Source organism: Rhincodon typus, chromosome 6, assembly GCF_021869965.1.
Source record: "Rhincodon typus isolate 14 chromosome 6, sRhiTyp1.1, whole genome shotgun sequence".
In the NCBI taxonomy this organism is placed as follows: Eukaryota; Metazoa; Chordata; class Chondrichthyes; order Orectolobiformes; family Rhincodontidae; genus Rhincodon; species Rhincodon typus.
This window is the reverse complement of record NC_063337.1, coordinates 56,899,928-56,917,289: the sequence shown is the minus strand read 5'-3', so window position 1 is coordinate 56,917,289 and position 17,362 is coordinate 56,899,928. Positions and strand designations below refer to the sequence as shown.

The 17,362-nt window shown below is 38.4% G+C and overlaps 1 protein-coding gene across 9 annotated transcripts in view; it reads left to right on the top strand.

Moving 5' to 3' along the window:
- The window catches only part of picalma (phosphatidylinositol binding clathrin assembly protein a), a 124,538-nt gene that overhangs the window by 70,219 nt on the left and 36,957 nt on the right, over positions 1–17,362 (top strand). For 8 of the 9 annotated variants that reach the window (XM_048598481.1, XM_048598477.1, XM_048598478.1 and 5 more), the window contains exons 10-12: positions 731–854; positions 1,680–1,819; positions 2,996–3,096. In XM_048598481.1, coding sequence (XP_048454438.1) covers positions 731–854; positions 1,680–1,819; positions 2,996–3,096 — 365 coding nt within the window. Of the gene's footprint in view, positions 1–730; positions 855–1,679; positions 1,820–2,995; positions 3,097–10,450; positions 10,598–10,717; positions 10,802–17,362 lie in introns of all 9 variants that reach the window. The other variant, XM_048598482.1, reaches the window with a different exon arrangement.

The following is a 17,362-nucleotide window of genomic DNA, read 5'->3' as shown; positions in this document are numbered from 1 at the left end:
ATTGAATCCTGAAAAGTATGAGGTCATATACTTGGTAAGAAGTAACCAGACAAAGGAGATTGTAAGAACAGGGAGATCATGTTGGAGCTGTACGAAATTTTGGTTAGGGCATGGCTGGGGTACAGTGTGCAGTTCTGGTTGCCATCTGGAATGATGTGATTGCACTGGAGGGGGTACAGACTCAAAGGGCCAAAGGGCATCTTCTGTGCTCTGACTCTGTAATCTGTCATAGCAGCAACAACCATATTGTCTTTAAAGAGAGGTCCACAGGAATGTTGAAAAGTGAAGAGTGAATCATAATTGTGCAAAGGGTGAATGATAAATGGGCTGCCAGCTGCATGTTCCATCCAGTGTACACCTATTATGAATTTCCTTGGGGGTTTTGAAAGTAACACGCCTAGTTTATTAATCTCTTTTTGGAGTGGCGGGAAGAGAGTGGTAAGATTGACAAATGATCTCTTGTACACTTTTTAAATGATTCGGCAGTGTTTGCTTTTATTTTCACAGTTTTGTGAAGCTAAAACTGATCTCTAGGTAACTACTTTTTGAAAGTTATCTTGGAAATTCTATTCCAAGGTTCAATTTCAGAAGGCATGCAGTTTATCATATGAGTTAGGAAAGTACAATGGGAATTAATTCCTGGGACCTGTCACTGATCTGTAAGATAATATACATAGTTCACTTGAAGCTCAGGTCTAATATCTTGTTTCTTTCTCTTTTCTCCCCTCAGAGCTACCACCCTTTCAAATGCAGTCTCATCACTTTCTAACACAGGCATGTCACTCAGCCGAGTAGATGAAAGAGAAAAACAAGCAGCTTTGGAGGAAGAACAGGCCCGGTTGAAAGCACTCAAGGTAATCTATAGCTTTTTTTTTTAATTCTTCCTTCACCTTCCCTATTCTGCTTCCCAAAACCAGCAAAATTCAAGCCATTACCAATGGCTTGTGTACTTGTAAGAATGTTGAGACATTTTGATAAAGTATCTTGCATCATCATTGAGAGAGTGATTTATTTATTTATTTATTTATTTTTTCCTCACACTCCTAAAACCCACGTTTTTCGCTTGCTTTACTCCATCTTTTCTCTGTTCTCTGCAAGTGTATCTTCCCCATGAAATCCATTTCTATTCCCTTGATCCCTTTCCTATTAGACTGTGTATTTCTTCCTTCCCTTGCTCACAAAAGTATACCATTGTAAGTGATTCACTCTTCAGAGCTAGTCACTCTTCCTTTTAAATTCACTATCACAAAAGCACAAAATTGTTACGGCGCAGAAGGAGGCCATTCAGCCCATCATGCCAGCACTGGATCTTATGAGTATCATTATGCAGTGCCAATCTCCTGCTTTATCCCCTTGCCCTCTCATACTTCCCATCCAACTAATCATCCGGTGTCCTATTGAATAACTCAAGTCCTGCATTTTTTTTTACTTTTGTACTTGGCAAAGTAACATTTTTAAGACAGTTTAATTCTATGAATATTACGATACAGTTTAAACAAACCTATAATTCCCCCATCCCTATATGTTCATTAAATCTTACGACCTGAGTGAAAATGATTCCTCCAGTTAAATTTCCAATAAGTCTTAAATGCTAATTTGAATATTTTCGGTTCCATTTGTGACTAGTTAAACTTTTTTCATATATCTGTTAAATGGTTAGAATTGTTTCCCAATAACAGGAACAGCGTTTGAGGGAACTTGCAAAAAAATCCTATCCATCTTCTGCAACAACTGCCGCATCACCCAGTTCAACCTCGGGTGGAAGTATCAGCACAACTGCAGCCGTAGACCTCTTCTCAACACCTAGTTCTTCCAACAGGTATAAGATTTTTTTAGCTGCTGTTTAGCTGTGTTGTACATGTGACAGATATTCGTCTAGCAAAAGAGGAAGCAGGAGCCAATCTGACTCCTGTATATGTTTATTTATGCTTTTCGGTCCGGTATACATAAAGAACCGTATTCTCCTTTACAGATCAGCCTGAATTAGCCCAGTATTTGCAACACCAGCACCACTATTAGCATATTTGCTGCCCTCTGAATTTGACCATGGAGTGTAGGTTTCACTACTGGACTTGGTACTGTCCTTTTTGTAGATTCAGTTCCAGTAAGCATTACAAGAAATGATGTATAAAGGAGCTTAGGAAACAATTTTTCATGGAGATTTTTAAATGAAATCCGATAAAAGTCAATTTTTGAAATGTTTAAGTACTATAATCCCTTAGGTATTGATTTATTGATCTTGGACTGGAGCCTGGAGGTATGATGATTAATGTCTGAATGTAATTTGAATAGTTGCACTTCGGTTAGTCCTTAACATTGTGTGTGTGTGTGTAGCATCTGAAAGTTGACAATATTATAAAAATTACTTTTCAAATTATGTCTCAAATGTTGCAGTCTAATTACTTATGTACTTCACTTATTATAGAAATCTTTTTGAGAAGGTATTAGTGAAAGGAATTACACTTGCCATGTGTGAACATGGTAGAAAAACAAAACATTTGAAGTGATTCTGTTTATCCCTCAATGAGGATTATGTAAACATGCTATTTGATCGTTATTGCATTGCAGTTTGTGGGAGCTTGCTATGAACAGTTGTCCTTTGCTTTTTCTTCATTATGACTGACCACACTTCAAAAAGTACCTCATTGGTTGTAAAGCACATTTGATATTTCTGGCCATGAAGGACACTTTTTTTTTTCTTTTTGAAAATGCAAGTCTTTGTTTCTAAGCAATTGGATAATATGCTGAATAAGCTTGGTGACAAGTTTGATTTGTCGAGGAACGTTTATCATGGGGAGCAAAAGAGGTGCTTTCAGTTTGAAGTCACTTCCACTTGACCCCTGAAAACCATTTTTTTTTTTTTTTTTTAAATCGCATACTACTTTTCCCAAAGTACAGCCAAGCCAAAAAGATCAGAAAAGTTTGACTTTTAACCGCTTAATATTTACATTAAGTATATTTAATGTAAGTAGCTATTTTTATTTTTACCCTACAGCACTTCCAAAGTGCCAAATGACTTGCTTGATCTTCAGCCAACATTTCAGCCATCCATGCAATCTATCTCAACGATGGCTCCAGCATCTAATACATGGGGAGGTAAGATGTCTTGAGAGACCTTTCAGACAGCAAAAAAATTCATGTTTTGGTAATTTTTTAATGTATTATTAAAATTTTTGATCAAAATGCATGAATAATCTAAAAGTTATCTTCTAAACATTATTCAAAATAATCAATAAAAATCTGAGCCTAGATCACTTAATAAAGAAATCTATAATGAATACAGTAGATTGCTACTTCAAAGAACATTTTTGCAGGGCAGGCATCTAAAACGGGACTGAACAGAGATCCATATCTAGGACACTTGGTTTTCCAATCACAGAAGGTTTTGTGGTTTGCCTAATTGTCAACCTACTTGTATTTCCTAATTTAGAAATGATATTTACAGGACTGCATGCTCCGAGTGGCTAGGGTAGGGAGGCATGTTATGAACAGTTATGAACAGGAATCCCAGAAGGTTGTTTTTCTGAACATCCTGCAATTAAAAGCAGGGCATTTTAAAATTTCCGTCAATGTTCTCTGCTGAACAATCGGTCGGTCTGGTTGACTGCCTGCTTAGGTTAGAAAACAGGCAGGCTGAGGAGCAAAGAGAAACTCTTGGGATGGAGGTAGGACAGACAGACATTTCAGCTGTAATGAGATGATTGTGAAATTGGGGAGAAATAATTAAAGGATAGTGGTGATGGTAGGGTCAGCTGATTTGGATTTTGGGGAATTTCAGAGTAACTTGTTGGGCAAGGAGAGTGAAACATCTGGCCCACAGGCAATGCTGTAATGGCACTTACCTTGTGGAAATCAAGCCAGCATTAATTGCAAATACAAAGCTTGTTTTAAATGGAATCATACCATTGTCTTTAAAACCTACAACTGACCCACCATCTGAGAGTGAATTCATGGCCCTCCCTATCCCACCCTTTGCCTGACCTGCCTTCAATAGTAGAAGTAGGTGGATTAGGGTCTGGCTTTAATACTTGTATCTTGATTTCTGAAACACAGTGACACATCTTTCAAGAATTAAATAACCACCCTGCCTTGCCCCTATGTTTTAAATTGAATTTTTAACAATACTTTTCAAGCCATAAGTGAGAGCCTCTTAAGCATACACTTGAATTTTATCTTTTTGCTCCTGTATTTATAATGCAAAGTGTAAATCTAGCATCTTGGAACAATTATTTAGGTATGTATATATATAGTCTTTAGATATGGCACTGCACTCTTTATCCTTCAGTAATGCGAGGTGACAGTCAGTTGAATACTGAAGCCATTATTGATGCCTTTGGCCATGGTTTTCCTGCTTTTGTGACTAATTCTGTTCAAAGCCCTGGTAACTTTGTCTGGCTAAAGTAGATTGTTTGTAATCTTGCTAAGTTATTCAATCCTGAGTTTAGTTGATATTCTCCCTCAGCACCAAGACATTGTATGCTGTTACCTGACATACACTTGCTACTCTTTTAATTTTTGCTTCCTTTGATTCCACTCCATCCTAAGTCATTGGTTCCAAATTATTGAATATGTAAATATTCTCTAACATGTTGTCTCCATTCTTGGTTAAATTTCAAATTGACAATTTTTTGGACTGTTTTAGAACGTGGTTTTGCTTTATAGTTGTTGAATGCAATTGAAAGTTTTTCAGTGGTTGAATGCACTCGAGTGGTGAGCCAGACATGCAGTCATAGAATCATACAGCGTGGAAACAGACCCTTTGGTCCAGCTTGTCCATGCCAACTATGTTTCCCAAACTAAACTAGTCTCACTTGCCCGTGCTTGGCCCATATCTCTCTAAAGCTTTCCTACTCATGTACCTATGTAAGTGTCTTTTAAATGTTGTAGCTGTACCTGCATCTACCACTTCATTTGGCATTATGATGAAAAGAGTTCAAAAATATATATGGTTTAAAAGCTGGTATTATGTATTTGTGCTATTTCATTTCCATCTTCATCCAATCAATCACTTATTGTCTTTACCTTTAAATTTTCTCAAGTACAATCAGTGCTTTTAACTTCCTGGTGTGTTGTCTGTGGAAATGCTTGAATGTTACTGCTTACTGATTGTTGATATTAATTCTGTTCAAAGTCTTGAGATCCCCTTGAATAAGAGCCAGATTTAAACTGCTGTACAGATACAGTTCAGAGATTGTTCTGTCTTGGTGGGCAGTTTTGTATGAGGTCCATCATCTCTGACTGCAAAAGTCATGGGCAGTGTGGGCCGAGGAAAAGACTGGCAAATGATGTCAATTGTCCCAGTCCCCAGGATGCACTAAGATGATCCTTTTGCGTTGTCAGCGGCTTTACTAAGATCCAAATAAACGACATCTGCTCTGCCATCATCAATCTTTTTGGTAACTTGCTCAAAAAACTTAATCAGGTTTGTGAGACATGATTTTCTCTCTCAAAACCACGCTGACTGTGACCAATCAATTTTTGCCCCTCTAAATGTCCATCAGTCCTATCTTTTATAATCACCTGCAACAATTTACCCACAACCAAAATCAGACTCTGAGGTCCATAGTACCCTGGTTTCTCCTTATAATCTTCCTTAACCAAAGGTACAACATTAGCTGCCCTCCAGACATCAGGCACCTCACTAGTTATAGATGATACAAATATTACTGCAAGATGTCTTGTAATTTCCTCCCTTAGTTCCCACAATGTTCTGGGATACGTTAGATCAGAGGCATCTAATCTCCTGGAGACCTCCCGAACTTCCTCTTCTAGAAGGTGAACTGTTTTTAAGACACAGTTTGTTTCAGTGCATTCTCTAGACTCCATTTCTTTCTCCACAGTAAAAACTGACGCAAAATATTCACTTAGTATCTTGCTCATCTTCTGGGGTTCAACACAAAGACAACCTCCTTGATCTTTAAGAGGCCCCTTGGTTTATGAAATTGGGATGTAGAATTTGTTTGGGTGCAGTGAGGAATAGCATGGGAACCACTGGTGAAAATAGTCTTCAGGGTCCCGAACAGCAAAAAAAGAAGGAGAAAGAATACAAGAAGCAATATTTCATGTTTGTGATGAAGGGCGATTAATAATCATATATGATTTGAATCTGATTATAGAATAGAAAAATCAAACTGGCAGCAGTAGCCTGGGGGAGGACTTCATAGAAACTCTCTCGAAAATATTCTCGGAGCAGCAATCTGGAACTGATCAAACAGCACATTCTATTACTCTTGGTTTTAGATAATTTGATAGGATTAATGAATGATCTCAGTAGTGGCACCTTTTAGATAGCAGCAAGCACAATATGACTGAATTTTACATGCTGCTTGAAAACAAGTTGGTTATGTCAAAGAGTAGTATTTTAAATTTGAAGAAGAGCAACTATGTTGCTATGAAAACTGAGCTCATTGAAGTGAGCTGGTATATTAGGCTAGAGGATAGATCAATACACACGCAATGGCAGACATTTAAGGGAATATTTCAGAATGCTCAGAATCTGTACGTTGCCTACTATTCTAGAATAATTTTAAAGGGCCTACCACCCATGGTTTGCTGAAATAGTTTGGAAATGCAACAAACATAAGGCAAAAGGATCAAATTCCCAAAAGTAAGTTGCAGGTAGGTCTGTTGACTGTTAGCATATAAACAATGGCAGAGAATGACTAAGGGGTAAATTAGGAAAAAGACATTAGAACAGGAAAGGAAGCTAGTTAGAAATATAAAAACAAAGCAAGAGTTTCAATAGGCTTTTAAAATGGGAAAAGTAAGTAAAGTGAGTGACCCTCCAGAGAGTAAGAATGGGTAAACATATCAATTGGTCTGGATAGTCTTCATCTGAGGGTCTTAAAAATTTGGTTAATCAGATGAAAGATATGTTGGTGTTAATTTTCTAAAACTCGCTAGGTTCTGCAAAGGTTCAGTCGGACTGTAAAGTAGCAAATATTATCCCTGTGTTCAAGTCTTGATATTTTTCATGGGGAAAGTGGAACTGATCGTTTAAAGAGGCTATATCTGGGAGATTAGACTGAAGGGAATTGGGAAGAGTCAGCATGGTTTCATGAAAGATAAATCCTGCTTAACCAAGTTATTTGGAGTTCTCTAAAGGAGTAACATGGCAAAAACAGAAAGGTTGCAGCTGTTTTCATCAACCATACATGATTGATGTACACAAATGGAAAGCCTTTGAGGGTTGTGTATTACAGTAGTCACAGAATGTGCATATAATTTTTGATTCAAACCTCACTCCAGGGCCTCAGGACATGAGCTAGACTGATCCTTCAGTCTAGGTCAAGGAAAATGCTGCATTGTTGGAACTGCTGTCTTTTGATCAGTCCGAAGAATGCGCAAAATCCTGTCAATTTGGGGGCGCTGAGAAAAGCAGGGAATTCTCCAAGGACATGGTTAATGTGTAGTTGTTTCATGTGTTTGTGGAATATATAGTGTGCACAGTTCGGTTGCTGTTTACCTCTGTGGGATATGCTTATGAATTGAATAGTATGAAGTGTTTTTTTTCTCTTTATAACACAGTTGTTTTTGTACTGTTCAAATTGCTAATTAACTGTTATTAACTATCTGTTTGATGTCCTGAGACCAAGGTGATAATCAGCAACATTGAAGAATGTTTTTGAAATAATAATTGCAAGAAGAACATTGTAAAATAATGGATAATTCGGTGTGAGCACATCCAAATGCTTTTGATTGTAGTCTTGAGTTTGGCTTGGAAATTGTAGTCCAGTGTCAGTACAATTGATCAGGTGATTACATTTACAAGGAATAAGGTTCTCTTTATAAAAGGCATCTTTTAAAACAAGTCTACCATTATCTATTGAAATACCTGAAATAATATAGGTATTTTACTTCATTTTTTTTCTGCCAAAGTACTGGTTGATGAAATGGGGCAAACTGGTCCTTTTGTTTTTCAGAATCTAAAGTAGTTTAGACTTCGATATTTTGTGCAGATAATTCTTGTGGGAATCTGTAAGGACGTTCAAATATAAGAAGATGTATTCTAATAAAAATGTGTTTCCATAGTAAACAGTCAAGTTGACTATCTATCCTTCTGAGGATCATGGCACTGCAATATACCTGACTACTTGAGGGTGATGGCTTAAAACATTTTGGTAAAATCCTCCCTAAGTTGCTTTAAAAGCAGTTTGATAGATTCAAAAAAATGTGTAACGGATTCAATTTTTACATTTTTTCATAAGCCATATTTTGTCAATTTTTTTTTAAGTCCTATGTTTAATTATTTCCAGTTAACTAACTTCTCTAAGGAACTGGTTATGAAAATCTATTTTTCCAAGCCAACAGAAAGTAAGAAACTTGAGGATTATTTGGATTTGTCAGCTGCAGTTTCACACTTGTACAAAATATAAAGTACTCTTCAACAGCCAGTGGCGTTTGTCCCACTGGAGTATCTGGAGTGTCTACATATCTGGAGTCACATGTACAGGTGGGAGACCAGGTGAGGATGGCAGGTTTCCTGTTTAAACAAAAAGCTAGTGAACCAGATGGGTTTTTGTAAATTAGTTGTCCGAGTCACCAAAACAATCTTTCAATTCCAAATTTTATTAATTGAGTAGCTATTGTAATCATATTTGAACCGATGTTCCAGAGCATTAGCCTGGGCGTCTGGATTAAAAGTCCAATGGCATTACTACTGGGCCATATCTCTTGAGTTTGGTCTTAACAGTATTAAGGTTGCCTCTTGATCTGTTTTCGTAGGCCACTAATGCTTTAGATGTATTTCATTGGTGTTTTGATGGGTGGCATGGTGGCTCAGTGATTAGCACTGCTGCTTCACAGTGCCAGGGACTTGTGTTCGATTCCGGCCTTGGATGACTGTCTGTCTGTGTGGAGTTTCCACGTTCTCCCTATGTCTGCTTGGGTTTTTTTCCAGGTGCTATGGTTTCCTCCCACCGTCCAAAAGATATACAGGTTAGATGGATTGGTCATGCTACATTGTCTATAGTGTCCAGGGATGTAAATCTATGATAAAACATAGCCACGGTACATACAGCAATAGGGTCGGGTACTTTTTGGAGGATCATTGCAGATTCGACGGGCTGATTGGCCTCTTTTTGCACTGTAGGTATTCTATGATTGTTTTCACAATGCTACAATGCCAATATGCAGAAAAACTGACGTTTTCCCAGCCACCATCAGTTCCGAGTAAGGGTCACCAGACCCAAAACGTTAACTCTCTGTATTTTCTTTCACAGATGCTGCCAGACCTGCTGAGCTTTTCCAGCAACTTTGTTTTTGTTCCTAATAAAGTGAGAGATTCAGTGGGAGATTGGAATGCACAGAGCATCTAACTAGCAAAATTTGTCTTTCTTTAATTTTGAGTTAGTTTTAGTTGTATTGCAATGAGGGCACTTTGGGCTTCTACTTGTGATCATAAAGAAAAGGTTTTTTTAACATAAGATTGTAGGAGATGCTGATTGAGTGCTGAGATTTTTAATTTGTTATAGCCAAATGGCCAATCAATAATTGATACGATCTTTATATCATGCAATATTTACAAATAGTTTAACATACACAGATTATGAAGATTTGCAGTCAGGACTGTGTAGATTTGAAGTTGAAGTCCTGTTATAACGTAGTCGGGTAACAATAATTGTGTTCTGCATATCTTAATTTAAAGCTGCAACTGTGACACTTGTACTGAAATTTGTGCATGTCATCAACCCCTCTCCAAGGTGGTTGGATTTGGCTAGGACAGCAAATTATGCATGTGATAAGTTGAAGCCACTACGTGTTTGTTCTCGTTTCAATCAAAGTTTGCAGTCACTTTTTTTCTTTTACAAATGATACCTGTTCTTCCCTCCACTCTGTCCTCTCTCTATCACATGAGAGGAAGGAAAAAGGAGAGTAACTGTTGCCTCCCTAACCTTCCCCTTTTGTTTTGGACAGAAGAATTTCTCCTCTTAAGTTTAACATAGAAACATAATAAGTTGCAGCATAATTCTTGAAGGACTACATTTAATGCAAATATGTTGATCCTAATGCTTGGATTTAAGAACTTCTATTGCTGGTCATGCATGGTGATGAAACAAGCATGAAGAGCTGTGAACATAGCAATTTTTAGTATTGATACTGTAGTTTCTGAGTGAACGAACTGTGTTTAAAATATATAATTTGTTTACAAGAACAATTTGAAATTTCCAGGAATAATGGTGTATAATAAAAAAAAAACTACAGCCCAGTCTTTAGAGGTTATTAGGCTATGTCAATGGGAATGTAATTTTTAGACTTCAGATTGAAATTTTCTAGTACTGGCAAACAATTTCACAAATTTAGCAAGAATAAGGCTTCACATGAGCAATAAACTCATTGAAAGCTTCAAATGTTGAATATATGTCCCTTGACTAGAATGTTTTTCTGTCTTGTGACCTGATTGTTTCTTTGCTTTTCCTTGTTTTGTTGCTTTCTTCACTGCTGTTTATAGATCCTTTCTCCTCTTCTGGTGCTGGTGATGAAGCCATTCCAAGTTTAAATCCTTTTCTTACGAAACCTGATGAAGTTCTAAATACCACTGTCGCCTTCTCAGATGGTGTGACCTATACTTCTAGGACGCATAGCCATGAAATGTTTGGTAAAGACCTACATATTTAGTTGTGTTCTCTACCAGGACCAATTAAAATTCTATATTAGAACTTATATAGTACTTCAAGAATTTGAATCTATGAAGACATGCAATTTCTTGATTCTCCAGATCATTTCAATCCTTTTACTGAGCCAAGTTCTACTGTTGCCACAAATTATGAATACACTCCTCGGATTGACCGTATTGCCACAGGTATTCAGATGGAAAGTTTTTTTCCAGTACAATATCTATGTTTTCTGATTTGAGAAAACATAGTACAATACTTTTAAAAGTAGTAATAAGAATGATTGATTTTTTTTTTTAAAGTTGAAGTAATTGAGCTAGCCCTCTCCTAAGGAAGTAAGTAATCTAACTTACACAGCCATGATTCAGTAACGTTCTGTACATTTAATGAATCTTATCCAAGACATTAAAATTTTATTCAGGTAGGTCAGGTCAGAATTTGTTCAGTTTATAGACATTATTTGGATCATTGATTTCATTAATTGTAGATTTTTCATTCCATTTATTCATGAGTATATTATTTGTGTGTCTTAACAGGAGGTGATATACAATTTTTCCTTAAATCAGTAAAGTTTGATCTGTTAAAACTTCATTATTTTAGATTCGTTTTATTTCTTCTTGGAAAACCTTGTAATTTACAGACACATTTGTAATCACTTCCAAGAACAAGCTGCAGTAATCCCAGCATTATCTTTATCAACAAATGATATGCCCTTTGACAATGGAAATATGCCATACATACCACTTTCTATACAAATTTGACTTCTTGATATTGGATGATTACTGGAAGAATTGCTGTCACAGAAGCAATAGAATTCCTGGCTTGAACCATTCTGATTAGCACCAGGGGAAATTGCAGGAAAAATGATTGAATTTTGGAAGACCCTTGCCCCACACTTTTAGTTACTGGAGAGCAAGGAACTCCTCCAGCTTGCAGTTTTTAATATACCTTTTGCAACTAGAAGCAAGGCTGGTCTTCCCACTGTGCTCATAAGTCATTTGGAACATTGTTTAGGTCTTTGACTAGAATTGGAGAAATACCAATTGGATAGATAACTGGGCACAACCCTGTTTTCAGATGATGGAAGGCCAGTTTGACCATAATGGGTGCATATCATTCTAATTAAAAAATTGCTAATTAGCAGAATTGTCTTGTCTTCCAATATTTTTGAATTCCAAATAGTAAGAACATAGTTCCTTATTCTCTCGAAGTTGTACTACCCTGTGAGGAATATTTTAATATAGAAATAATTTGCTCCTGAGTGGTAAATGTACAGTGGCTAGTTAAAATACATAACACAATATTTTTTAAAGTGTCACTGTGACACTCTTGAATTCTTCGTTTTTTTTATAGATGTTTGTTTATCCCGGACAAAAGAAATACTCAGAACCCAAGTTCGTCGAGTAACCCAGAAGCTGTTTCTTTTCATTTTGCTCTTGAAATTTAGCTGAAATTTTCATATTCAATATGACTTTACATTTGTTAAAAAATCACCCCTGGAAGTCATTGTCATTCGTCAGAATTGTCATTCTTCCTGCTTCCCCTTGCAATTTGAATTTGTTAAACAAATCTATTGATGTATGGTTTAAGACTTTTAACAGGGAATTGGAATGAATTTCATGATGCACGCTGAAGGTGTGCACTGTCAAATGTTACATTCCCCTTCAAAACTATCATCAACCACCACCGGAAAAGATCCTTTTTCCCATGCTCCTTCCTATCAGCAATCTCTCTTTCCTTGCGAAAATCCTTCATCAAACTGTCCGTACGCCTCCCTATCCCAATCTTCCTTGCCTAAATCTCTGCAGTTGAGTTTCTTCCCTTTTCATCCACAACAAAGCTCACCTCATCCCTTTCTTCAAACTCCATTCCAGGTAGGAGTGTAGATAGCAAACCTTACACCCTACAGTTCTCACATGGCCACCTCCTTTGCAGGGGTATGCATTTCTTAGTGCCACCACTCTACATTAGAGCCCCAACTTCCAATTTTCAGAGGCAAACGGGCATCACAAGGTCTCGTGATTCTTGGTCCCTTGTGTGTGGTTTTGAGCTGGAGCCTGGATTCAGGAGCCTTTTGAAACATAAGTTCTAAAGGTCTCAGCATTTGACCTTTTTCACTGTCTGTCCATGCCATCTCCAAGCTAACTCATAACCCCTGCTTATGTCCGACAGTTCCTCGTACCCTCCATGTCAACTCCTGCCCATCCTGACATTGCACATTAGACTCCATGTCTGCTTCAAGGTGTTGATCAACCAAAGTCAGTCTTCTCCAGCTGCCAAAACATCCTGCACTGAGGTGATCTTTTGAAGTTCACAGAATTTTACAACACAAAAGGAGACTTCTGAGGTGGATATATCAGGGTAATAGGAGACATTTAGCTAGGTAAAAGTAAGGCTGCAGGCCCTACACCTTACTGCAAATGTGAAGAATGAAACCAACAAGTGCAGAGAACCCTGAATGTGAAGAGATGCACAAGATTGGAGTAAGAAGAAAAGTAAGGAAGCTTATGGTGGATACTTATGGTTCAAAACACCTGATGTCGTAGAGAAGTATAGAAAATGTAGGAGCTTGCTTAAAATGAAATTAGGGATATAAAGAGGGAACATGAAAAAACACTAGTGGATAATGTCCAGAATTATTCCAAAGGCATTTTGTAAGTATGTTAGGGGCAGGACAACAGCAAGAACAGCCTATTAAGGATAGAAGTAGCAATCTGTTTTTGAGCCTGAAGATGCACCTGAGGTTCTAAATGACTATGTGCATCTGTATTCAAAATAAAAAAAAAAGGACAAAGGAGGTTTAGAAATCTGGGAAGTAGTAGTCTGATAAATTTGAGCAAATTAGCATCGAGAAGGTAATAGCAGTTTTAACAGGCTTGAATGTGGTTAAATCTTCGGCCCAGGTGAGATGTATTCCAGACTTTTGTGGGAGGCAAGAAAGGGAGGAGATTGTAGGAGCTTTGACTTTAATTTTCAAATCTTCTATGAAGGGTGCCAGGAGACTGGAGGACAGCTAATGTTGTACCAGAGATAGTAGGAACTGCAGATGCTGGAGATCCGAGACAACAAGGTGCAGAGCTGGATGAACACAGCAGGCCAAGCAGCATCATAGGAGCAGAAAGGCTGACGTTTCGGGCCTAGACCCTTCATCAGAAAATGTTGTACTGTTATTCAAGAAGGTTTAAAGGCATTTGGGATGCTTGCCTTCATTGGTCAGTCCTTTGATTATAGGAGTTGGGCAGACATGTTGAGGTTGTACAGGACATTGGTGAGGCCTGTTCTGGAATACTGTGTCACGTTCTGTTCACAGTCTAGGAAGGATATTATCAAGCTGGAGAGGGTTCAAAAGAAGTTTACCAGAACGTTGCTGGGTATGGAAGGTTTGCAATATAAAGAAAGGTTGGATAGGCTGGGACTCTTTTCATTGGAGCATACGAGGTTGAGAAGCGACTTGATAGAAGTTTATAAAATATCAAGAGGTATAGGCAGAGATAATGGTAGTTGTCTTTTCCCTAGGATGGGGGATTTCAAGATGAGGGGGCACATTTTTAAGGTGAGAAGAAAGATTTTAAAAAAGACAAGAGGGGCAAATTTTTTAGAGGGTGGTTTACGTGTGGAATGAACTTCCTGAGGAAGTGGTGGATGTCGGTGCAATTACAACGTTTAAGAGACATTTGGATAAGTTCATGAATAGGAAAGGTCTGTGGGGATATGGGCCAGGAGCCAGCAGGTAGGACTAATTTAGTTTGAGATTATGTTCAGCTTGGACTAGTTGGAACGAAGGGTCTGTTTCTGTGTTGTATGACTCTGATTCTAAGTGTGGTAGGGATAAACCAGGAAACTACAGACCAGTGAACCTGACATCTGCGGTAGGAAAAAGTATAGAGAAAAATTCTGAAGGGCAGAATTAATTGCCACGAGTGACAAGGATTAATCAAGGTTGGTCAGCATAACTTTGTCAGGTAGGGATCATGTCTAACAATTGATTTGAATTTAACAAGGAGATGGTTAGGTATATAAATGAGGGCAATGCAGTTGATGTAGACTTCATGTGGACTTCAGTAAGGCTTTTGACAAGGTCTCACATGGCAGGCTGCTTAAGACACTAAGGGCCCATTGGGTCCAGGGCAGTTTAGTGAAATGAATCCAAAAATGGCTCAGTGGCAGGCAGCAGAGGGTGATGGTCAAAGAATGTTTTTGTAACTGCAATCCTGTGTCTAGTGGCATACCACAGGGTTGTGTACTCGGTCCCTTGCTGTTTGTTATGTTCGCTAATGATCACAATATGAATGTAGGACGTGTGATCACTAAGTTCACAGATAACACGAAAATTGGTGTAAATAGGGAGGAGGGAAAGCCTTAGACTATAGGACAGTGTACATGGGCTTAACAGTGGCAAATGGAATTTAATTCTGAAAAGTGTGAGGGGCAATGCATTTTGAGTGCTACCAAGGGATTACATGTTGGATAGTAGGACCCTAGAAAGTACAGAAGATCAGAGAGACCTTGGTGTACATGTCCACAGATCTTTGAAAGCAGTCCAAAGGTGGTTAAGAAGACATATGGGATACTTGCCTTTATTAGTGAAGACATTATAATCTTTTTGCTCTTATATTTAATGAAGCTGTTTGTAAAGTTTGGCCAAAGCTGGGGTGCTGTGTGCAGTTCTGATTACCACATTCTCGGAAGGTTGTGATTGCACTGAAGAGGGTGAAGAAGCGATGCACCAGCATTTTGCTTGGACTGGAGTGATTAAGCAGTGGAGAGAATCTAGATAGGCTGGGATTGTTTTCCTTAAAGCAGAGAAAGCTGGGGAGGAATCTGATTGAAGTGTACCAAGTTCTGAGAGTCGTAGACAAAGTAGATAGGGAGAAATGTTTTCCTTCCTTAGAGAGAGAAATAAAACTCTGCCTCTGATTTAAGGTGAGGCTTAAGTGAGGTGAGGATTTGAGGAAAAAGAAATCCACTCAGGCTTGTGGATATCTCTCACTGCCTGAAAGGGTGGTAGAGATGGGAACCCTCAAGGCACTTGGGAAATCTTTAGATGAGCACTTGAAATTCCTTAGCCTACAGGTTATGGGCCCAGTGCTGAAAAATGAGATTAAAATACCTGATTTTTGCTGATCAGTGTGGACACGATGGGCCAAAAAGTCTCTTTCTGTGTTGTTGAACCTTTTGACTAGTCAGCCTGTCTTGTCTGTGCTGGCTCGCCAAGCGGGCACTTCACATATCACCATTATTTTTTTAATATAAAAGCTTGAGTAGATTGATCCATACTCAGTGGGATTCAGAAGAATGAGAGGTGATCTTTATAGAAGCACAAGGTTCTAACAGCATTTGAAAAGGGTGGGCAGGGGACGAATCAGAACTAGAGAGCATGCTTCAAAATAAATGGTCTCCCATTTAACATTTGAGAAAAATTTCTTCGGAGTATTGTTGATGTTTGGAGGTTCAATCGTTTGATATATTCAAGACTGAGTTAGCCAGGCTTTGGACCGGCTTTTTACATGGCAATATCTACATTCACTCCCTCCTTCTTCCCAAGGAATTCCATATTTGCAACTATTTTTCCTCCATCAGTGAACTGTCATTCATTTCTACATCAAGTTGCAAGTGCTTCTTGTCTGCCTGTCTGTTTGGGACTTTTAATGTACACATTTTTGTTTTGTCAAATGCTCTTAAGCAATCTATTTCACAAGATTCCCAGAAGGAAAAAAACAGTAAAACTTGCAAGTTACACATACTGGTCTGACTCGTATACCCAAAAATGGAACTCCAATATGACTAATACATTCATTTCCAGGTAAAATAAAATTAAAGTATCACAAAAATCATAGAACTCCACAGCGTGAAACCTGACAAGCCCATTCTGACCCTCAGAAGAGCACCCCACCCAGACCCATCCCCCCTAAACCTGCATTTCCCATAGCCAGTGCACCTGATCTACACATCCCTGAACACTGGGTAATTTAGCATGGTCAATCCACCTAACTTGCACATCTTTGGACTGAGAGGGGAAACTGGAGCACCTCGTGGAAACTCATGCAGACCCTGGGAGAATGTGCAAAGTCTGTACAGACAGTTGACAGAGGCCAGAATCGAACCTGGGTCCCAGACACTGTGAGGCAGCAGTGCTAAGCACTGAGCCATCGTGCCGCCCATCTTGGGCTCAGTTGGTTGCACTCGTGCTTTTGGGTTGTAAGACTCTGGGTTCAAGTCCCATTCTAGGTCTTCAGTGCAAAAGTCAAAGCTGACATTCCAGTGCACTGTAGTAGGTGTGCTGCACTGTCTTTGCTATGAGATGCTAAACTGAGGATTTGTTTGCTGCTCAAGTGGATGTAAAAAGTCTAACTTGTCCATTTTAAAGATAAATAGGGCATTCACTTAATGTGAAAAACTTTGCATAAGTACAAGTCTCTGCACTTTTTTTAAACTGCTTTTCCTCTGGCGTTGCAACCAATATGGTGACAATAATTTATCTGCAGCAATAACTGTCTCCTGCATTGTTACCTCCCATCAACATCTGTTGTTACTGACCATCACTGTTATCTCAATGCCTTCAGTGATATCATCAGCAGATATATGGTTGATTTTTCACATGTGCACTGAACTCTAATTCTCCTTTGACCTTCTAACTGTATTTGTGATGTTTAGAGTGCTGTACCTGTGCATCATCTAGTCCTGGATAAGTCCAGACTTTTGGAAGCTGAACACCATGTTCAGTTGAAATCAATATGCCTGTTTCTAAA